Below are 23,201 nucleotides of genomic sequence, written 5' to 3'. Positions count from 1 at the left end.
GTAGAAGACAATGTCAGGAGGAGCCCTGCGGGGGTCGACGCATCCCCAGCAAACACTCACCGGTGTTAGCCAGGCCAGGCGGCTGCCCTGCTGTGTGAGAGCCTCTGCTAAGACCTCGCTGCTGGGAACCAGCGGCAAGGGCCAGGGAGACCTCCCCCACGGCTTCCCGGCTCTTCTTCCCAGGTGGCCAGAATCGACCCTGCCTTACCACGAGAGGCCAAGGAGCCAAACAGGGCGAGTGGGGGCCACTGGAGACTGGACAGCAGGGGAGAGGCGGCGCTGTGGCACAGCCAGCGCCTCCGCAGGGCAAGCTCACCTGAGCAGGGGGGGCTGGCTGCCCTGCCGCCTGAAGGCTCTCTCCTGCCTCTCCTGGCTCATCCTGGAACTCCCGCCTGGCAAGAACTTCGGGCGTGCCTTGTCTGCCTCTGGGCTGCCGTCCATCGCGAGGCTGCCCTCCGAAAGCTCTCTGGACCCGGCTCTCTCCTGCCAGGGCGGCCCCGTGCTGGGCAGGTGGGGCGGACTGCTGGCAGTGCTTTTGCACGTTTCTGTGCTCAGCTCTCTACGCTGACCAAGGGGGTTCCTGATGGCGGAGCCCCTGCCCAAAGCCAGGACGTCCTGTGGCGCTGGGCAGGCTGTGGGGTGGGTGCAGGGCTCAGGCACCTTCCCAGTCTCCTCTTCCTGGGCTGGGGTCACGCTGCCCATGGCTGGGGACCGCCTCAGAGACCGTTTGCGGAGAGAATCCTAAAAGGGACAAAGACAAAAGCCATGGGGATCCCCCTGCAGCGGAGCTGCAAAGAAGACCGATCCACTCGATGCGTTAGCCCATGGTGTCTCGCCACCCCCCACACACACCCACGAAAGTCTTCTTCCATTCCCAGCTCTGTCCCTATCTGCTCTTTAAGGCGCTGTTCAAACGCCACCAGCTCCGTGCTGCGTCATTGACTCACACTCACCTGCACAGACCCTAGAGCACATGCAGCCTCTCTCACACCCCTCAATGCGTGGGGAGTGAGCCAGCAAGCGGAAGATCTCGCTCGCTCTCTCTCTCCCTTAATGAGAGCAGGCTCAAGCAGCAGGGAGAGCTGTTGCTCCTGTTCCTAATTCCTGGGTCACCACCTGCCGGCAAGTTATTTAACTTCTTGGTCCCTCACATCCTCACCTGTAATCTGAGGGCACTTCAAAAGGCTAGTGGAAAGTGGAACTAAAAGAAAAGTTTAATTTGGTGCAAAAATTTTGAAATTTGGGGCCAGTGCTGTGGCATAGTCGGTAAAGCCGCCATGTACAATGCTGGCATTCCATATGGGGGCTCATTCGAGCAGCTCCCTGCTAATGCACCTGGGAAAGCAGCATAAGAGGGCCCAAGTACATGGGTCCCTACACCCATGTGGGAGACCCAGAAGAAGCTCCTGGCTCCTGGCTCTGGCCTGGCCCAGCCCTGGTAATTGCAGCCATTTGGGGAGTGAACCAGCAAATGGAAGATCTCTCTCTCTCTCTGCCTCTTCTCCTCTCTCTGTAATTCTGCCTTTAAAATAAATAAATAAATCTTTTTTTAAAAAGGTTTTAAATCCATGCATATGAGTGGTTTTTAAAAAGTTCACGAGGGGCCCGCGCTGTAGCACAGCAGGTTAATCCTATGGCCTGAAGTGCTGGCATCCCATATGGGCACCAGTTCGAGACCTGGCTGCTCCACTTCCGATCCAGCTCTCTGCTATGGCCTGGGAAACAGTGGAGGATGGCCCAAGTGCTCGGGCCCCTGCACCCACGTGGGAGACCCAGAAAAGCTCCTGGCTCCTACCTCCGGATCAGCGCAGCTATAGCCATTGTGGCCAATTAGGGAGTGAACCAGTGGATGGAAGACCTCTCTCTCTCTCTCTCTCTCTGCATCTCTTCTCTCTGTGTAACTCTTTCAAATAAATAAATCTTTTTTTAAAAGTTCATGAAAAATACATGCAGGGATTTCAAAATACTTTCCTTGAGATAAACTTACCTTTTAGTTTCCTTTTTCATGAACTTTTGAAGTCCCCTCACACAACCAGTCCTTGGTCTACTACCTGCCACTGATAAATTCAAAGCCTCCAAAAATCCAAGCTTCTTTGGGAATACTGCAAAAAATTTGTCATTGTTGTGAGGTTGCTTCCAGACTTTTTTTAAAAAAACACAGAGAGATCGCCCATCTACTCGCTCACTCCCCAAACGCCCACAAAGCTGGAGCAGGGCGAGGCCAAAGCTAGGAGCCTGGAACTCAATCCTAGTCTCCTGTGTGAGTGGCAGGGACCAAACTATTTGAGCCCTCACCTGCTGCCTCCCAGGGAGCACATCAGCAGGAAGCTGGATCTGAAGCAGAGCCAGAGCTCAGACCCATGCCCTCTGATAAGGGATGCAGACGTCCCTGTCAGGGCCGTAACCGCTGCCCAAACATCCGGCCCACTTGCAGTCCTTTTTAGAGTCTGAATACTCATGTGTCTAGCTGCAGACCCTTTCTTCTTTCTTTTTACTTACGGGGTGCTACTGCAAACCTTATCACAGGTGCTACGTGGCAGGAGGTTTATGCACTGTACTTCCTTTCTAAAGTCAAACAACATCCATTCCAAAACCTATCTGGCCCAAAGGTTTGGAATGAGGCATGAGAGTCCTGTAGCACACAATTCTCACAAGGTTGTAGTGAGGATGAAGTGAGACAGGTCTGAGGCACCAGCACAGAGCTGGGACCTCACAGCAGGGAATGAGTGCTGGCTGCTCCGGCACCTGCGTGGCCCAACCCCCTCCGGATGGTAGCTCAGGGAAGGCACAGCCCGTTCATTCATCTCTAGATGCGTAGAGCTGCCAGCTGTGCAGCCTACACACAGTAAGCACTCGGGTTCCGCTCGGCTCTCAAAATGAAGGAAATCCATAGTCAACCGAAACGTCCTCCCTCGCCATCACTGAGGAGATTGAGACTCATGTTGTTCCCAATCAGCGGTGATGGAGTCAGGGCAGAGGGACAAAAATAGATTCACTGGGCTTCCCCTTGGTTTAGACTCTCAGCATTTCCAGAATAATCCAGGGCCCAGTGGAAAGACCTGAGATGGAATAAGCAGAGCTAATTTTGAGTGTTCTGACCTCAAGGAAATTGCCAGACACTATAATCGTGCTCCGAAAGCCACGCAGGGCATCCCCTGTGCAGGGCGGGAGGAAGACGTGAGTCACCGTTCCCATGGAGACCCAGACTTCCAGGCTCGGGTGCCGTGCCTCTTACGTCACAGCTGGTCTAGCAGTAAAAAATGATGGGAGACCCAGAATCCTGGGCTCCTATCACTTGAGCAACCTACAGGCACGGCCAAGGCACAAAACACCTCCCAAAAAATCCACGGAAATGCTAACAGCAACCCCTCCTTCACAGGATTCATGTCCCCCGGGGGAAACCTCACCCCCCACAAACAACTCCCCAAAAGAGAAGCTGACAGCAACGCCCTCGGCAGTTAGGTGGGCGCAAGCCACCTCCCTCAGACCGCAGCGAGTGGGCAGAATGCCGCGGCAGCGCAGGGCCCTGGCGTTCATCCTGGCCGCCGGTCCTCAAGTGCTGCTCGCCTTTCAGGCAACTCGACCCTGGGCTCGTGGTAGCGCCGTGGCACATCTGCCTTTTCTGCCACACTGGCTTTGCGTACAAAGCAACAAAGTGGGAGAAGCTGCTGGCCCTGAGCAGAAGTCAGGGCAGCAGCACCACACCATGGGTGTGGCAGACACGCCTCACGCACTTGCCAAGCCTACTCTACTCACACATAGGAATGCCCGTGCTGACTCACTGAGGTCACTAGCTCACTAGTTTTATTCCATGTGGCCAAGTGAGAGGTGCATCAAGCACTCTCCTGAGTGTAGGGGTGGAGGGGGGTTAGCAACCACCTAAGCACACACGGTTTCATCGTAAACCATGGTGATTCGGACTTGGGTGTTTGGCAGGCGTTTTCTTGAAAATAACTGAGCCTGTCACTTCAAGGAGAACAAGTGGTGTGCTACTGTCCAAGATACAATACAAGATGTCAGGTAAAACCTGGAATTCAAGAAAACTCACATCTGCTACTGTGACCTTGAGGGCTTCACGATTCTTAAAAACTTGAATATTGGGTGCAACATCAACAAATGTTATTTTTAATGGGTATTTTTGGAAAATGAATTGTGTCTGCATTTGGAAGACAACACTTTCCAAAGGACCAATGCACCCTGTTACTAAAACATGCAGAGGTAAAAAGATTCCAGCTGCAAAAGAGACGAGCAGAAATCGATAGTAGCAAAAGTTAATTAATATAGTTGCTGCACAATGGGTTAAGCCATGGCTTGCGGTGCCTGCATCTCATATTGGAGAATGGATCAAGTCTGGCTGCTCCACTTCCCATCCAGCTCCCTGCTAATGTGCCTTTTAAGCCTCTCCAGAGTGGGAGTCCCTTCATATCTGTGCATAGTGCATGGTAGGTGCTTGCCCGCCCTTGTTGGTCTGAGTGATACAGGCCTGCCTGGTAGTGCCAGAAAGCAGAGAAGAACCAGTAGGGGGAGCTGCTATGAGGAGCTCTCAGTTGGTTACAGCTGCCGACATGGGGAAGGCTGTTTTGGAACGGACTAGACTTGTTAAAGGGAAGCCAGGTACCCCTTCTGTTGGGACACTGCAGAACAGGGCCTGGCTGGTGAGAGTTCCAACAACATCAATGGTTCTGAGACACTGTAGTCTCAGGATTTCTTTATACTCTTAAAATTATTAAGGAGTCAGGGGCTGACATTGTGGTATAGCAGGTTAAGCTGCCGCCAGCAATGCCGGCATCCCTTATGGGTGCCAGATTGAGTCCTGGCTGTTCCACTTCCAACCCAGCTCGCTGCTAATGTGCCTTGGGACAGCATTGGAGGATGGCACAAGTGCTTGGGCCCCTGAACCCACATGGGAGACCCAGGGGAAGCTCCTGGCTGCTGGCTTCAGAACAGCCCATCTCTGGCCACTGAGGCCATTTGAGAAGTGATTCATTGGATGGAAGGTATCTCTCTCTCTCTCTTTCTCTCTGTAAACTCTGCCTTTCAAATAAATAAATAAATCTTTAAAAAAATTATTGAGGAGTCCAAAGAGCTTTTATTTATGTGGGCTGTACTGACACTTACTGATTAGAAATTAAAACCGAAATTTTTAAAAATACATTTATGAAATCATTAAAAAATAATAGTAGTTAAAACATTACAGGAGCCAGTGCTGTGGCACAGCAGGTTAAAGCCCTGGCATGAAGTGCTGGCATCCCATATGGATGCCGGTTGTAGTCCTAGCTGTTCCTCTTCCGATCTAGAGCTCTGCTGTGGCCTGGGGAAACGGTGGAAGATGGCCCAAGCCCTTGGGCCCCTACACCTGCGTGGGAGACTCGGAGGAAGCTCCTGGCTCCTGGCTTCGGATCGGTGCAGCTCTGGCCATTGCAGCCTTCTGGGAAGTGAACCAGCAAATGGAAGACCTCTCTTTCTGTCTCTACCTCTCTCTGTAACTCTGTCTTTCAAATAAATAAAATAAAATCTTTAAAAAAAGACATTACATTTGTGCTCGCTTCGGCAGCACATATACTAAAAAAAGACATTACATTTAACATAACATATTCTTTTTTTTATTTTATTTTTTTGACAGGCAGAGTTAGACAGTGAGAGAAAGAGACAGAAAAGTCTTCCTTCCGTTGGTTTACCCCCAAATGGCCACTATGGCCAGCGCGCTGTGCCGATCCGAAGCCAGGAGCCAGGTGCTTCCTCCAGGTCTCCTATGCAGGTGCAGGGCCCAAGGACCTGAATCATCCTCCACTGCCTTCCCGGGCCACAGCAGAGAGCTGGACTGGAAGAGGAGCAACCGGGACAGAATCCGGCACCCCAACCAGGACTAGAACCTGGGGTGCCAGCGCCGCAGGTGGAGGATTAGCCAAGTGAGCCACAGCGCCGGCTCATAACATATTCTTAAAGAAAAAAAGAACTCTCCATCCAAAGCAGAAAATCAATGAGATGAGTAGCACAGTTTGACTTTTTTTTTTTTGCAAATCTCTGCAGTGTTTGGCTTAGAAGAGAGTTCAAGTCTTGTATTTCCTTCTGCTTTTATGCACTGCACTACGGTGTTTTGATAAAGTATATGCAGAAGATATGGCCTCACACAGATATGCAGCTGGAAAATGCAAAATTATTTTATAGCTTTTTCATAGCTTTAATGCTATGCTAAAGCTAGACAAGAGGTAGTTTCTTAATGTGAAATATGTTTTTTAAAGATTTGTTTCTGGCCAGCACCATGGCTCACTAGGCTAATCTCTGCCTGCGGTGCTGGCACCCCGGGTTCTAGTCCCGGTTGGGGTGCCGGATTCCGTCCCAGTTGCTCCTCTTCCAGTCCAGCTCTCTGCTGTGGCCCAGGAAGGCAGTGGAGGATGGCCCAGGTCCTTGGGCCCTGCACCCGCATGGGAGACCTGGAGGAAGCACCTGGCTCCTGGCTTCGGATCAGCGCAGCACGCCAGCCGCAACACGCCAGCCATAGCGGCCACTTGGGGGGTGAACCAACGGAAAAAGGAAAACCTTTCTCTCTGTCTCTCTCTCTTTCACTGTCTAACTCTGCCTGTCAAAAAAAAAAAAAAAAAAAAAAGATTTGTTTCTTTGAAAATCAGAATGAGACAGAGAGAGAGACACACACAAAGAGAGAGGGAGAGAGCTCCATCTCCCATCCACTGGTTCACTCTCCATATATATGGCCACAATAGCTGGGGATGGACCAGGGTAAAGCCAAAGATCCCACAAGATGGAGGCAGAGGCAGGGAGGGGGCCACCTGTCTCTGTCCCAACTCTAGATGACACTGGGAGAACATACCTACAGCCTGCATCTACGGCCACATCTACACACACAGCGGGTGAGTGAGCACGCGGTGACCAGCTGTGCACACAGACGATACATCTACTTGTGGTTTGCTCAGGTGCCCTGAATTGACTGATACTACACTTCGGTATTTGATTTTGCTTTCTCTGTGTGTTTCTGGCTTTTGTATAGTTTATTATTTTCCAAACTCCATTTGCATTTGCTCTCTCTTTCATTTTGGTCTCTCTATCTAATGGGACCCTACCATGGTCCCCCATTGAAGAAGACTACAAAACAATGATGCTATGATTTTTTTTGAAAGAGAAGAAAACAAAAGCATAACAAATGAAACTACAGACTTGAGATTATCTTCCCTTTTAATTATCATATTTTGTTAGCTAATTTGTTTGAGAGACAGAGAGAGAGCTCACGAGAGTGAGAGAGAACTACAGAGAGAGCACAGCAATCTACTGGCTCACTTCCTAAATATCTACAACCTGCAGGAGGCCAAAACCAAAAACTGAGCCTGCAACTCAATCCAGGTCTCCCTCGTGGGCGGCAGGAACCCAATTACCTGAGGCATCACCTGCTGCTTCCCAGGGACTGCATGAGTAAGGAAGCCGAGGTCAGAAGTGGTCGCTACGAATGGAACCAGGCACTCTGACACGGGACATGGACACCTTAACCGGCACCCTAGCCACTAGGGTGAACACTCACCCCACTGCTGTGCTTTTTAAAATTCACATTAAATGAAAGAAAGAAAGACTATTCTAGACTTGACTAGGTCCCCCACTCTTGAGGTTCCAAGACAAAGCCAGGCAGGTGGGATCTCACTCGGCAAGGGAATATGAAACCGTGGTGCCCACCTCATCCACACGAGGGGGAAAGTGAGCTCAGGGAAGGAGATGGGGCTTGTTCAGGGACCCCCAGGGCATTCACGGCACAGCCAGGGAGAAAACAGGGAAGTATTATTCCCATCCCCATAGAGATGCCCCTCTGTGGGCCGCCCTACAGGACCTCCTACACAAGCCCAGGCAGCACTGGAAGCCCCGTCTGACAACACAAAGAACAATGGCCCCACCTGTGGGGAGCTGGCCGTGGGCCCGGCCATCATGCCTCGCACAATGAGGCCCGGCTTTGGCCTGATCTTCTCTCCTGTCCTCTTCACGTCCAGGGTGGGCTCAGAGTGCAGCTTTTCCATCTTCTCCCACGCTGAAGGCAAGGGCGGGCTTTCACCTGCAACCAAGTGCAGGGGCTTACTTTTGTGTGGGGGCCTTTTGGACGACGACATAGAATTACCAAGCACGTCCCCATCAGGGTTGTCATGTCTGCAAAAACAGGGAGAGAGATGCCCCAGAAGGGATCAGTGATAATGAACCCCACCTTCACCACCCACTCATAGCAAATCCATTCACCCCCACACGGTGAGTCCCAAACAGCCAGAGCTGATCATGAAAGGTAAGAAGAGAAAATGCTTCCACACTAAGACAAATTCAACCTCTAAAATAAGATCACTAAGCAGCAAAAAAAAGCAGAGATGACCACCCACACAGGGATCCCTCAGGCCGTACAGCTAACAAAACCTTTCCCCAGAGCCATGGGTTATGTTGAGCCCAGTCTACTGCATGACAGAGAGAGAGAGAGAGCGCGAGAGCGCGCACAAAAGGTGAGACAAAGAGAGCAAAAAGGAGAAAGAACAAAAGTGAGAGAACCCAAGAGACTCAGGGAGCAGGGACCCTTAGCTGGGATCACACGGAAGGCGGCGGGCCTCTGGCACAGGCTCTCCTGTCTTCCACCAGCAGCCTTGGCATAAGTGGGCAGCAAACCTGCTCTGTGCCAAGCTGCTTGCCAGCTCTGGGTCACTCTGGAGAATGGCAATCACATGCACTGTGTTGGGGTATGTCGAGCTGCGGAAGAGATCGGAACAGACCAGGGAAATACAGGAGGGCTTTCAGAGGAGGCAGCCCCGTGTCTGAGACTGGGAAGGCAGGTGGCGCCCAGGAGAGGGCCTCGGTCTGAGCACACAGACCCCGACATTACTGGGAGAGCAGCGGGACTGGGTGTGGATATGGCTTTGCACCCTATCCTAAGGGGGTTGGATTTTCTTGTCTGAAAGCCTTTCAGCAGGGGAGTGCATGGCCAGACTAGATGCACCCTTGGCCCCGATCAAGGATGGATTCTAGGATAAGATCACTGGAGGCCTAGCGACCAGGGAGGGGCCTGGGAGCATAACTCCAGGACAAGAGGACGAGGGTGGGCGTGCAGGCCCTTGTCAATGTGTGGGAAGATGGGAAGAGCTGTCAACTGGAGCAACAGGACTTGAAGACCCAGAAATGACAGGCCAGGCAGTGCCAAGGACGCCCAAGTGTTGGGCTTGGGGGACTGGGTGGGGCTCAGGAACTTCAGCTACTTCACTGCTGCTCTCTCTTATTTAATTTCCTGACCAGGCAGCAAGTGCCCTTAATAACCAGTAGTGGGCCAGGCCGAAGCCAGGAGCTGAGAACTCAATCCAGGTCTCCCATGTGGGCGACAGGGACTCAACTATTAGAGTCACCACTGCTGCCTCCCAGGGAGTGCATTAGCAGGAAGCTGGAGTGCAGACAGAGGCTGGGTCTCAAACCCAGGGACTCTGATATGGGATGTGGGCATCTCAAGCACCGACTTAACTTCCATGCCAAACGCCCAGCCCCAAGTGACCTGTCTAATGTATGCAGCCTTTGGCAGCTGACACCCACCTCTGAGCCTGCCTATCCCCAGGCTGACACCCACTCTGAGCCTGCCTATCCCCAGGCTGACACCCACCTCTGAGCCTGCCTATCCTCAAGAAAGCACATGCCGGCCAGCAGGGCTGGAAGCAGTACTTTCTTGCCAGGGGTTGCCTTCCTCCACTTTCGGATGGGAAACATGTGGTGGGCATCTACAATGAGTTGAGCTCAGGAAAAGCAAGTTCCCCTCAACAATGTGAGTGGACCCAACATTCCCTAAGAAGAAAGACTTCTTCCTCAAGATTGTGACATGGAAATCCTGAGTTTGCAGCCTTCTGTCTGCACTACAGAACAGATTTTATAGACCTGTCCGTTCCCCCACAATCACATGAGGCAACTCCTTAAACAAGCCTTTTTATATATACACGTATGTATTCAAGAGGATTTCAAAAAGTCCATGGAAAATGCACACTAGGAATAAACTATGTATGGATTTCCAAATGTTTTACAACAAAATAAACTTATCTTTTAATTCCATTTTCCCATGAATCTTCTGAAGCAGCCTCATGAACACACAGATATCCCACTGGTCCTGCTTCTCGGGAGAACACAGACTGATACAGTGGCCAAGTTCAAGTTCACAGGAACATGGCCCAGCAGCTACAGGAAACCAGCACAGAGGAAAGGGGAAACAATACCTGACGTGGCTTGCTTCAGACAGCGAGCCCCTCCTGCCCAGGTCCTCTTCTGAAAGGTCGTATATATTGACCAGCATGGTCTCGGAGTGTCTTGGTGACAATTTGTTATTCTTCTTGGAAAGTGAGAGTGCAGGGATTGGAGTCTCCTGAGTTAAACTATTAGCAGTATTTCCAACATAATCCAGAAAGTACCTGGTGATAAGTTCAAGGTTTGTTTTCAGCGGGTTTTCCTTCGCCTATCATTGGGAGGAAGAGCGATCATTAATCGTACATGGAGCTTTGGGGAAAGGGTGGGACATAAGGACAGTCCCGTCGTGCGGCACACAGCTATCATCTTCCCACTCATTCACACTTGCCAGGTGCTATGTTGGGTAAGGACACAGAGTTGAAGACAAAATCTCTACTTTAAAAAAACTAACAACCAATGCATGGGCCAGGCAATCTGTGGACAGTTATAATAAAATGCAACAGGAACTCAAACAGGTGCTGTGGTACAGTGAGTTAAGTGCTGCCTGGGACACCTGAATCCTCCATCAGAGTGCCTGGGCTCCAGTCCCAACTCTGTTTCCAATCCAACCTCCTGCTAACGCACCTGGGAAGGCAGCAGATGAGGGTCCAAGTACTTGGGCTCCTGCCACTCACATGGGAGACCCAGGTGGAGTTCCTGGCTCCTGGCTTCAACCCGGCCAGCCCAGGCTATTGCAGGCATTTGGGGAGTGAACCACCTGATGGAAAATATCTAACTGTGTGTGTGTTTGTATCTGCCCTCCAAATTTAAAAAGAAAAGAAAAACAAAACATTTTTCACAAATTCAATTTTACATAGGCATTTTTATTTATCATATGCCTAATAGGGAAAAACAAGTTATCAGAAATATTAACATTAATTTGCAAGGCTTGCCTAGAATCATCCTAACTTTGTGCTGAGTGAATGTGAAATTTATTATGTAATAGGCAGACTGATAAGTACTTCTTTCTGGAAAACACAGGCTTCAATTCATTGTATAACAGCTAATAACTATAAATCAAATGATCAGGGTACTTAGCAAAATCTAATGAAGTATCTTGAGATCTGAAGATATCAGTTACCTGAGGAGGGCTACATGATGGTGAGGAAATAAAAATAACTTTAACAGGGGCTGGCCCCATGGCATAGTAGGCTAAGCCTCCTCCACCTGTGGTGCCAGCATCCCACATGGACGCCGGTTGGTGTCCTGGTTGCTCCACTTTCAACTCAGCTCCCTACTAATGTGTCTGGAAAGCAGCAGAAGATGGTCCAAGCACTTGGGCCCCTGTACCCACATGGGAAACCCAGAAGCTCCTGACTCCTGAGTTTGGATCGGCTCAGCTCTGGCCATTGCAGCTATGTGGGGGAGTGAAAAAGCAGATGGAAGACCTCTCTCTGTCTCTCCCTCTTTCTATCTGTGGCTCTACCTCTCAAATAAATAAAATCCTTTAAAAAAAAAAAAACTTAAATGGCAAAGAAACTTCTTGGAAATTGAGTGATGTTGTATTTGCATAAAAATACCACTGTACCAGAACGGTCCATTGAATGTTCTGTGTAACAGTCTCACTCTCGGTGCAAAATCTTCCTGAGATCCATAGCCCCCTCTCCTGCATGAGACGCAGGCAGAGGCCTGCTCCTGGAGCACAGTCCTCCCTCTCCGGGCTTCAGCTGAGTGCACACAGCACCGGAGGACCGAGGCCGCCTGCCTGGCCCATTCACTCAGCCTCTGTAATGGCTTCACTGGACTGCCATGCCGTTCTCCTTCTTTATTTTCAATTTTACTAATTTACATTTATTGAAAGGCAAAGAGACGGAGAGAGACCAAGAGATGGAGAGAAATCTTCCCTCTACCAGTTCACTTCTCAAATGGCCACAGAAGCCAGGACTGGGCCATGCCAAAGCCAGGAGCTGGAAACTCAACCTGGATCACCCACGTGGGCGGCAGGGATCCAAGTACTTGAGCCATTACTACAGTCAGCCAGCGTGCACATTAGCAGGAAGCAGAGCCCAGAGTCGAACCCAGGCACTGACAGGGCAAGTGGCATCCTAACCGCCATGCCAAACGCCTGTCCCCGCCAAGACCTTTCTCTCCTCGGAGGGTTGGGCACCAGCTGCTTGCGCTCTGTAGGTTTGGCTAGAACTCCGTGCTTCACTTGCTGGAGGGAAGCCTGGCCTGGGTCTCCCCCTGTGATAGCCATACATTTCAGCCCAGCCTGCTAGGACCAAGGTTAAATAGAGTCACAGTTAAAATAAGCTGGGCCACCGTTACCACAGTAAGAAACATCACTACAGCACCACAAGTGCTCTAAGGTGAGACGTAGACACCTGGTTCCGGCCTCATCCCTCCTGGTAAAGACAGTGAGGCCTGCATTCCACTGGCTCACAGTGCCTCCTGGAGGGGTGGGGAGTCTCACTGATTGGATGGATGACAGCTGCTCTGCCCAAGCCTGAGGGCTGGCCCTCCTCGCGCCCACCTGCAGCAGGACAGCTCCCCGTCTTTGGTTGACACATCAGACTTCTGCAGGAGCTGTCATCCTAAAACTGATAAATGCTGAACCGCATGATGGATCATCGGCTTCCCTCTGACTGCTACTGGGCCCAACCACAAGGCAATGTTTGCTGCAGGGCCCAGGCTCAAATCCTGGGACTGTGTCCTCACGAGAGAAAGGACGGCTAAGTCAGAAGCACAGCTTCACCCATCCATACACTCGCAGAGTCCACAAACAGAGGCTGACTGTCCGCTAGGGCATGAGTCAGCACAAAGACATGCTCTCTGGCCCTCGGCCGAGTCCAGGTCCACGGGGAAGGCAGGTACCAAGTACACAAGCTGGCGAATACTCCATTACAAATGTGCCAAGCACGGAGAAAGGGAAAACTACGGGGGGCCATGCAAGTCCGTCAGGGCACAGAGCCCCCTCCTTACCCAGGCGGTGCAGCTCTGCCGGCTCCCACCCTCCTGGCTCAGGTGAACGCTCAATCCCCACTTCTACATGTCACAGCAGACTTGAGACTAAAGCGTTACTCTGACTGCAGAAGGAAAATATTCAGCAAGCAGGAATGGGAAACTTTAGCATAACTGAATATGATATTCTTAAGTCCAGTCTTATGAAAAATATAGCCTTGGGTGGGGAGGAGGGAGCCCACGGAGTGACTGCAGGAGGCTGAGCACAGCTCCAGGCTCGGGTTCAACAGCAGCACACACAGTATTCCCACAGGCAGCACGCGACACTGGCAGCCGCACACCAGTCACTTGCCCATGGGATTGGTCAGCCCTCCCCCAACTACAGGTGTGGGGGATAGGCAAGGAGTACCCCAGACTGCCCCCACCATCTGCAGGGCCCATGAGTGCTTGGGTTCCAGAGCTGCACACCACACCACAGAGAGCACACACCTTGTTCTCCTTGTAGAGGAACTCGAGATGCAGAACCTTGCGAAGGTCATTCCTGCTGTTGATGCTAAGATCGGAGCGCGGGCGCTCCTGGTCCATGGTCATGCACGTCTTCTTTAAGCCCTGAGGGGAGAACTCTGAGTCAGTACTTTCCACCTTAAATCCAAGCCTTCCTTTCTGTGATGCAGAGCGAGAACAGCAGACGCCTGGAGTTCATTAAAATCATCCCCACACTGCCTTCCTTGCAAGGCTGCTTCGAGGACCAAAAATGACTGCAGAATTCGTTTTTGTGCAACCTTGAGAGCCGACATCACCTTCACAACTATCATTCTGATTTTAATGAAAGCCCTGTGAGTGAAGCTAAAGCAGCTGTTGGCCCATTTTATAGACTGGAGTGAAATCCAGGAACCTACTCACCCCAGGTTAGCTCAGGAGCCCCAGATCTGGCCCTAGATTGAGGGCCACAGAATATGATGCTTTAAAAATAAACAAAAGAAAAGACATAAACAAAAGGCCGCTATCCATTCAATTTGTTGCTGAAACAGGAGATCCAGGAGACAGGGATGATTCATCCGGGGAAACACGGCAGCATCAGGAGCTGGGGACCTGAGCACCCAAGCCGGAGCCTGTGACTCGGCACCCAGGCCTGTGGGAGGTACCTAGTCAACCCTTGCTGAGTCGCCAGTGAGGCTGCCTTCCATCATCGCACCTTTAATTCCCAGAAGACCAAGATCTTTGCCATGGGAATCCAGCGAGGCCCTGCTCCCTCCTCCCCCAGGAACCTGGCTTCTTCGCTGGAAAATAACCCCAGCAGCTGTGGCCCAGCACCTCCAGGCCATCATGACCACGGGAGGGCTGGAGGATGAGAGCTCAGCCTGCAGGAAGGGTTTCCCTTGCTCCTGAAGGCATCTGGGGACTGAGAGTGTGGAGCCTGAAGCCACGCGGGATCCCAGAAGGTGCACCATCGTAAATATGTTAAGTTGGGAGGCTTAGTAGAGACCCAAATGGACAGGCACACGGGCAGCCGGCCAGGGTTTCAAGAGCTCAGGGAGGGTCTCAGTGAGAGGCAGATTCTTGGAACTGTCAGCACACACGTGGCGTTGGACCCCCCAAGACTGGCTGAGATGCCTGAGAACGAATGGAGGCGAGCACAGAAGAGGCCAGAGACAGTCTTTGAGCCCAGCGGGAGGGGGGAGACACAGGTCAGGGAAAGGAGGGGCGCACAGAGGGACAGGACAAAGCCCGGAGCACGTGGGATCCAAGGAGGGAAGAAGGCCACCATCAGCTGTGACAAAACCAGTGTTAGGTCAGAGAGGGTGCGGAGTGAAAAGCAGAGGCTGGTGATGAGCCTGCAAACTGCTCCCAGGGGCTGGCGGGGACAAAAGCCTGAGGGAGCGGGGAGACGAGACAGAGCCTAAGTGCACACAGCTCTTTCACAGAGTTTGGCTACGAAAGGCCGAAGAGAACAGACTGTGGCTGGAAGGGCCCTGGGTCAGGCGGTACCCTGTCGCAGGCCACATGGGAGCTGACAGCGCTGCCCCAGGAGGGAAGGGGCCTCCACATGAGGCCGTGGAGAGCAACGGTGCTAACTGTGCGCTGGCAGGAGCTGCCTGAGCCACAGGCTGGGCGAGGCAGATGAGGGAGGGGCAGCCAGTGGCTCAGGGCAGGGAAGCCCAGTGGTACGGGGCCGGGGGGAAGACTGCTGGGCCTGCTCAACACAACAAGAGGTCTGAGAGGGACAAGGATCTTTGAGGTGTGACGAGACAGAAGACAGGAAACCATCAACCAGCATTCGAGAGGGAATGGGCAGGCGGACACCCTGAGGCATCCCGGGGAGAGTGCCCAGGGGTCATCCACATGGTGGTGCGGCTCCCAGTCCCACCCAGCTCTGCGGGTACAGGCCTGGCATTGGCCGAGTGGAACGTTACCAGTCTGCAGAGCATGACGAAGGCAGGAAGGGCAGTTCTACAGAGAGGGCAATCACAGCGACGGGTAGCTAGGATGTGGGGAGGGTACCAAGGGCGAGGGGCTGTGCAGGCTCGGCGAGAACAATGGCACATGGAGGCCAGGCAAGCTGAACAGACTACACGACACCACGGAGGGGGATGCGCCAGCAAGGAGGGTGAGTGGATGCTGGGAATTCGGCACCGGCCACGGCAAAGGGTGGCGGAGGGAGGCCGAGCCCAGGTCCCTGCAGGACAGGGGCTGGGGAGTCGGGAGGCTACAGTGGGCCCTACATCATCGTGACTACCACGGGGGCAGGCCAGGTTTGGACTTTGAGGGACGCTGATGTGGCTCAAGGGCAGAGGGTAAGAAAGCTACAGGTGAAAATGAGGCCTGAGGGGCAGCCGGGAGCCAGGTCCCTGAGAGCCCCGTGGTCTCAGGACGAGGGGAGGCCAGGGGAGTGCACTGCGGGGGAGGGACACGGCCTGGCCTCCTGGGCTCAGCAGGCTGGCAAGAGAGGGAGCACTATAAGTACACCTGTCTTTCAGGACTGCTGCCAGGATGTAAGGAGACGAACAGCACCTAAATGCAGCTGGCACCACCGTGGGTTATGACTCTGGGTTATGCCCGCTGGCAGCAGAAGGCAATAAGCAAAGCAGCAGCCCTGGGTGCAGCCACAGCTGTCTGTGGCTTCCTGAGTGACAGGGCGCGGCTCCTCTTGACTCGCCAGGCCCCGGTGTGACCAGATAAAACACGGACAGGCGATGAGGCCGGGGGAGCTAGAGGACCGCTGAGGTGCCGCCCGGCTCGGGGGTCAGCTCTGCAGCCCTGCTAGGGGGGTGAGCTGGGCACACGTGCACAGCCAGCGTAACATAAGCACCGATGAACGAACAAATCACAGACAACTCAGTCCCTGCACTGGAGTCGCCTGGGTCTCAGCAAGAAATGGGACCTGGGGCAGACTGGACAGCGCAGGGCAAGGAGCAGGCACCTTGGGGCACCCGTGATTTCACCTGTGCTCAAGACAGAGAGCGCATGAGGAAACCCTAGAGACTCACCCGGTGGCCCAGACACACGAGAAACGATGACGGGGGTCAGCTCCCCAGGGCATGTCGTGGTTACCCCACGCACAACGAGGACTCGGAGGGAAAGCCGATGACGCACCAAAAGAAAGTCAAATGCAGGGAAAAGCTTTCAAACAAATCATTAAAAGCACACGAAGGGGTTGGCACTGTGGCATAGCAGGTAAAGCTGCTGCCTGCAGTGCCAGCATCCCATGTGGGCACTGGTTCGAGTCCCGGCTGCTCCACTCCTGATCCAGCTCTCTGCTAAGGCCTGGGGAAGATGGCCCAAGTCCTTGGGTCCCTGCACCCACGTGGGAGACCTGGAAGAACTGGCTCCTGCCTTCAGATTGGCGCAGCTCCGGGCATTGCAGGCACCTGGGGAGCGAACCAGCAGATGGAAGACTCTCTCTCTGCCTCTGCCTCTGTAACTCTGCCTTTCAAATAAATAAATAAATATTTTTTAAAAAAAAAAAGGCACATGAAGACCCTTTCAAAATACGTGCACAGCAGACACCCATCAGGGTGGGGGTGAGGTACAGGGCCCAAGCCCATATGCACCTTGTATCTGTGCACCAGGTGCCCTGCTTCGGAACTGGCTACATAGTTCTAATAACTCTTATTATACACGGGTGAATGGGGGGGGGGGGGTCTCGTCTTTCCTGTTTCACAGAACACTGAGGCAGTTACAATAGCAGGCTCAAACACTGCAAAGCAGTGGCAAATACGTGAACTCCCTCCACCAGCCTTCAAAGTCCTGCCTCTTTTTTTTTTTTGACAGGTAGAGTGGACAGTGAGAGAGAGAGAGAGACAGAGAGAAAGGTCTTCCTTTGCCGTTGGTTCACCCTCTAATGGCCGCCGCGGTAGCGCGCTGCGGCCGGCGCACCGCGCTGTTCCGATGGCAGGAGCCAGGTGCTTATCCTGGTCTCCCATGGGGTGCAGAGCCCAAACACTTGGGCCATCCTCCACTGCACTCCCTGGCCACAGCAGAGAGCTGGCCTGGAAGAGGGGCAACCAGGACAGGATCGGTGCCCCGACCGGGACTAGAACCCGGTGTGCCGGCGCCGCAAGGCGGAGGATTAGCCTGTTGAGCCACGGCTCCTGCCTTTTCGTCCATTCAAAAACCCACTGCAGCCGAAGGCGACGTGGACTGAAAACCCAGAACCCACTGTGCCCAGGCCTCTGTCCAGCGGTGTGTAAGAAATGAATGGACCCCGCGCACACGCGCGTGTACACACACGCACGCATGCACAGGTGAGCGCTCCCGTGCCCAGAACCCCCAGGGAACACCGTCGGCAACCACGTCCCCACGGCCACGCCACCGTCAGTGCAGGTGGGAGCCGAGGCCCCCACCGACGACGGCCCCTGAGCTCTCGGCCCCCTCCCAGGTCAGGACAGTAAGGCCACAGGCGCGATCCCTCTGCTGAGTAGAAGGGCTGGCGGCTGGACCGTGGAGAACTTCCCGGGCGGGACTCACGGCTTGGAGGCGATCGGGCCCGGCCACGCCGCACCGGGGCCGACGCGCCCAGAGCGCCCACGCCAGGACTGGGGGTAGGGGGTGGGGGTGCCGCCGAGGCGCGGGCGCCAGAAAGCGCTCCAGGGAAGTGCAGTTTCCTCCACGCCAGGGAGGGGGCGCTCCTGCTGGGCAAGGGTCTCTCTCAAAGGGAGACTTCCGGGGAGCCCCCGCGCTGCTCCCCGAAATGACGGCAAACGTGCCCGGCGCTGGAGGGCGACAGCCGTTACCTTTCTGCTGAGGAACTCCCTGACCAGGGAGGCGGCCACCTCCTCCACGAAGAGGTTGTCCATGCTGCCGCCTTGCCCACGAGACCCCCGCCGGCCGGCCCCGGCCCACCCGCGGTCGGTTGGGCCCAGTATGGCCGTGTTGCCGTGGCAACCGTGGCCCCGGAGCGGGCGGGAGCTCCGCCCCTTCCCCGGGAGCCGGCGCGCCTGGGCGGGCGGCAGGGAAGGGGCGGAGCGTCCTCCGCGCGGGCTGGGAGCCGACCGCGGCGCTGTGGCGGAGATGCCCCTCTGGTCCGGGAGCGCGTGTCCCTGGACGTAAAGTCCGGGGAGGATGGCTGCCCCCTCGCTCCAGGCCGCGCCGCAGCCCCGGGCTCCGGCCACCGAGCCGTGGCGGGCGAGGGCAGCGCGCGCGGGGCCTACCCTGAGGTCCCAGCCTTAGTCCTTGCGGCTTCCCATCAGCGTGGCCGCCGTCGGGTGTTGGGATTCCGGCGAGCAGAGTGCGGTCCCGGCGAGCCAGGGCTTTCCCAGCGCGGTTCTCCCCAGACTGCCGGACAAGTCGCCGCGGACGGGCGGCTTGCACAAGGGCTTGCTCCTCCACGCCTCAGCCCCTTGCGTGTAGCTGGCCGGCTTCTCCCCGTGGTCACGTGGCCGTCATCTGTGTGTGTGTCCCAGCCCCTCTTCTCAGGACAGGAGTCACAGGACCAGTGACCCCTGAGAACACGAGTCACACAGGACCAAGGCCCCAGTGACCCCTGAGAACACGAGTCACATAGGACCAGGCCCCCGTGACCCCTGAGGGCTGCATCCCCTCTCTAGGCACACGCTGAGGTTCCAAGCGCAGGACTTCAGCATAGACTTTGGGGAGCCGTTCAGCCTATTACACCTGTGTTACTACGCCTACATTATTTTCTTTAAGCCAGCATGCATCCTTTTAAGTCCATTGCGAGGGCCAGGTATCCGGCACGGCAGTTAAGATGCTGCTTGAGAAGCCGGCGTCCCACATCAGAGGGCCTGGTGTGAGCCCCCGCTCCTCTGCTCTGCTTCGAACTTCCTACTAATGTGCACCCCGGAAAGCAGCAGGTGATGGCTTCAGGTCTTGGGCCCCTGCCATCCATGCCATCCATGCGGGAGACCTGGACTGAGGTCTAGGCCCAGCCGTGGGTACTGCAGGCATCTGGGAAGTGAACCAGCAGATAGAAGATAGATTGCACTCTCTCGTTCTCGCTCTCTCTCAAGTACAATGAAAATAAATAAATAAATGTTTCTTTTTATTTTTAAAAGAAAGTATTCCAGGGCCAGCACTGTGGTGAAGTGGGTATAGCTGCCGCCTATAGTGCTGGCATCCCATATGGATGCCGGTTCAAGTCCCAGCTGCTCCACTTCTGATCCAGCTCTCTGCTATGGTCTGGGAAAGCAGTGGAAGATGGCCCAAGTCCTTGGGTCCCTGCATGCGCGTGGGAAACCAGGAAGAAGCTCCTGGCTCCTGGCTTTGGATCAGTGCAGCTCCAGCCGCTGCAGCCATCTGGGGAGTGAACCATTGTATGGAAGACCTCTCTTTCTCTCTCTCTGCCTCTGCCCTCTCTGTATAACTCTGCCTTTCAAATAAATAAAAGAAAGAAAGAGAGAGAGAGAGAGAGAGAGGGAGGGAGGGAGGGAGGAAGGAAGGAAGGAAGGAAGGAAGGAAGGAAGGAAGGAAGGAAGGAAGGAAGGAAGGAAGAAAAGAAAGTATCCCCAAGCCATAATGTCTAAACACAGTGCCAGAAAGGCATGGGTTCATCTTGGGTCACCTGGCAGCCACCAGCACCCTATGTTCCGTACCTGGGAAGCAATTGCAGCGCCCTCTGCAGACTCCCTGGGAAACTGCTTTAACGCTGCTGATCTCCGCTGTGATCCCCAGGCACTGTCCCCCTTCAGCCCACCAGGGTGCTTGGAGAAGCCTCTTCCCGGCACTTGGTGCTGAGTGCATGGCATGGGGAGTGCAGAGACACAGGGCACAGCAGGATCCTTGGTTCCAGGGGCCCTTGTGTTCCAGCTACAGAGACCCAGAGAATGGATGTGTAACAGCAAGCAGGAGACAGACTTCTGCTCAAGTGAGAGGCGCCTGTCGCAGTTAGCCTGTGGAGCAGGTCGGAGGAGCGAGCCCTCTGCTGGGGCCAAAGAGAACAACTTCCTTCATGCTTAATGTTGGTTGAGCCCTTGGTTGTACCAGGTGTCCAGGGACCAAGGATTTAGCACTGGGAAACACACAAGTTCTCGGAGGGAGCTGCTGGGGGAAATGGGATGGGGAGATTGACCAAAAATAAGGGAAACACGTAGAAAACGCTCACGAGCACAGCAGATGGTGCTTCCGAAGGAGACTCATGAGTTTCAAGAGAAAAGCACACAAAGGCTGGGAGGGCTCTCCATGCGGAGTGAAGGCCATCGAGTAAGATCGCGCAGCACTCTCCCAGCAAAACCCTGCAGGGAGAGAGGATGTGAGCCGTGTGGATCTCAGAGAGGCAGCGCGCCGGCCCCTGCGGCAGCACCTCGAGCGCAGACAGGTACAGAGGCCCCGGGCAGCGCCCCATTGCATGTCTGACGGAGAGAGCAGAGTGCGTGCGCTGGGGACTTAGCTGTCAGGGGAACTGGGAGCCTCTGGAGTTTGGGAGCGACGAGAGGCCATCTAACCGACGTTCGGACAGGGTCCCTCTGGCGCTTTTGAAGTAGGTAGGCATACAGGTTAAAATTGATCAGATTTGTGAACTGGAAGACCAAGCCCCTGTGTGACCTCATACCCCTACCTGATGCCTTTGCCACTCACCTGTGTGGCCTCATGCCCCTACCTGGCCACACCTGGGTGCCCACCAGCCAATCAGGTTAATTAACCACTCCCTTTTGGAAGTAAGTTAAAAGCCGGCCACGGTGTGGTCCAGCCGGCTTTTTTTTCCTGGCCTCTTGCTAGGAGGGGTTTGGCTGTAGCCCTGCGCCTCCAGAGGGCACATGGCCTTCGGGCCATGTGCTCTAGGCTTCCTGGCCTAGATGCTCATCCACGTGGCTGGTTCCTGGTGCTCAGTATGAACCCCCATTCGCTTCTCTCTCCTAAATAAAGCTCTCACTCTTATGCACCTTTCTTACTAAATAAAAGCTTAAAACGTACCATGCTGCCTTGTTTATCTGTGCCGGTATTTAGAATTCTTCTCTAAATATTAGGCAAGAACCCTCTTGGGCTTATTAATATCGGGGATTTAGTAATAAGCCCGTGGTGAAATCATAAGGCACCCCAGATTTCAGTAGTACATGTGGCACCCCAGATAGCATTTCTAGGGAACTTTAAGGGGCCACACTTCAGTGTGAATTTTAGGGGGTCTTCTCCGATTTCACTTTCACTGAGAATGGGCAGTCCAGGAGCAAATAAGGAAGTGGGGAGACAGACTAGGAGATAGCAACCCCAGGGGTCCAGGGGTGTGTGTGTGCTGTGTGGTGCATGTGTGGTGTGAGTGTGTGGTGGGGGTGTGCGTGGTGTGTGTGTGGGTGTGGTGGGGAGCATGTGGTATGTGTAGTGTTTAGTGTGTGGTGTGTGCGTGGTATATGTAGTGTGTGTATGCATGTTGTGGGTCTGTGTGGTGTATATGTGTGGGTATGTGTGTTGTCTGGTATGTGGTGTGTCGTATGTATGTTTGGTGTGTGCATGGTGTGTGTATATGTGTGGTGTGTGAGACGTGTATATGCGATGTGTGTGATGTGTGTATATGTGTGGTTGTGGTATGTGGTGTGAGGTGTGTGTGTGCGATGTGTGTGTGATGTGTGTATATGTGTGGTGTGTGTGATATGTGTGGTATGTGGTGTGTATGTGTGGTGTGTTTGATATGTGTGGTATGTGGTGTGTATGTGTGGTGTGTATGCGATGTATGTATATGTGTGGTGTGTGTGATGTGTATGTATGTGTGGTGTGTATGTGGGAGGGTTGTGTGATGTGTGTGTGGTGAGATAGAGAGAGAGAGAGACCTCATGGGAACTGAATGGTTAAGCAGAAGTGCTCTCTTTTTCCAGAAGCAGAGTGGGCTCCTGGGGCCACGATGACCTTGGGATAACCTCAAGATGTGACATGAAAGGGCCAATCTGGTGGATCTGGGAAGGCCAAAGGCTGTTCTGCCAAAATCCGGGAGACCAGATTGCATCAGACGTCTCATTCTTTCCACAAAGTCCCGCTAGGCACCCTGATTCCCCTGTGGCATGTTCCTGGGAGCCGGAACCTTCCCTCAGAGCGCTGAACGGGAGCCCACTCTCCCGCCTGAGCAGGAGCGAAGTCTCGTAAACAACTCCTTATAGGAAACATCCTGGGGGCGGCGTTTGGTGCAGCGGTTCGGAGGCCCCTGGCGAAGCTGCATCTACATTGCAGGACCTGGATCTCCACTCCCCAGGCAGCTTCCTGTTGATACACACCCCGAGAGACAGCAGGTGATGGCTCAGGTGCTGGGGTCCCTGCCACACACGCGGGACTCCTGGACTGAGTTTCTGACTCCTGGCTTCAACCTGGCCCAGCTCCACTCCAGCCGTCGCAGACATGGAGACAGTGAGCCAGCAGATGGAAAAATCTCTCGCTCTTCTCCCTCCTGTTCTGCTTTCCAAATAAACAAAACTTTTAAAAGAACTTCCTAATTCTTTAAATTAAAAAAAAAAAAAACCTGGAGAAACAAACATCAAAATAAAGACTTGACTGTTACACATACCTATAATCATTTAAAAAGATGTTTTCCCAAGTTCCATAAAACAAGGCTAAGCCCAGCTAAATAAACAAGAACTTTAGAGCATGCTGGCCCGGTAGCCAGAAATATGGTTTCTCCACGTCCTGCATGGACCTAGAGC

The 23,201-nt window shown here is 53.8% G+C and overlaps 1 protein-coding gene across 3 annotated transcripts in view; it reads right to left on the bottom strand.

Annotated features, from left to right (window-relative positions):
• The window catches only part of MINDY4 (MINDY lysine 48 deubiquitinase 4), a 113,019-nt gene extending 94,513 nt beyond the window's left edge, over positions 1–18,506 (bottom strand). For 2 of the 3 annotated variants that reach the window (XM_062179148.1, XM_062179150.1), the window contains exons 1-5: positions 18,360–18,506; positions 13,615–13,734; positions 10,218–10,453; positions 7,896–8,142; positions 317–741 (exon numbers count right to left, since the gene is read on the bottom strand). In XM_062179148.1, the coding sequence (XP_062035132.1) occupies positions 317–741; positions 7,896–8,142; positions 10,218–10,453; positions 13,615–13,734; positions 18,360–18,422 (1,091 nt within the window). In that variant the 5' untranslated portion in view covers positions 18,423–18,506. The remainder of the gene's footprint in view (positions 1–316; positions 742–7,895; positions 8,143–10,217; positions 10,454–13,614; positions 13,735–18,359) is intronic. The other variant, XM_062179149.1, reaches the window with a different exon arrangement.
• Between the last annotated feature and the right edge of the window lie 4,695 nt (positions 18,507–23,201).

This window comes from Lepus europaeus, chromosome 20 (genome assembly GCF_033115175.1).
Source record: "Lepus europaeus isolate LE1 chromosome 20, mLepTim1.pri, whole genome shotgun sequence".
NCBI classification, from domain to species: domain Eukaryota; kingdom Metazoa; phylum Chordata; class Mammalia; order Lagomorpha; family Leporidae; genus Lepus; species Lepus europaeus.
This window is presented reverse-complemented; position numbering and strand designations above follow the sequence as displayed.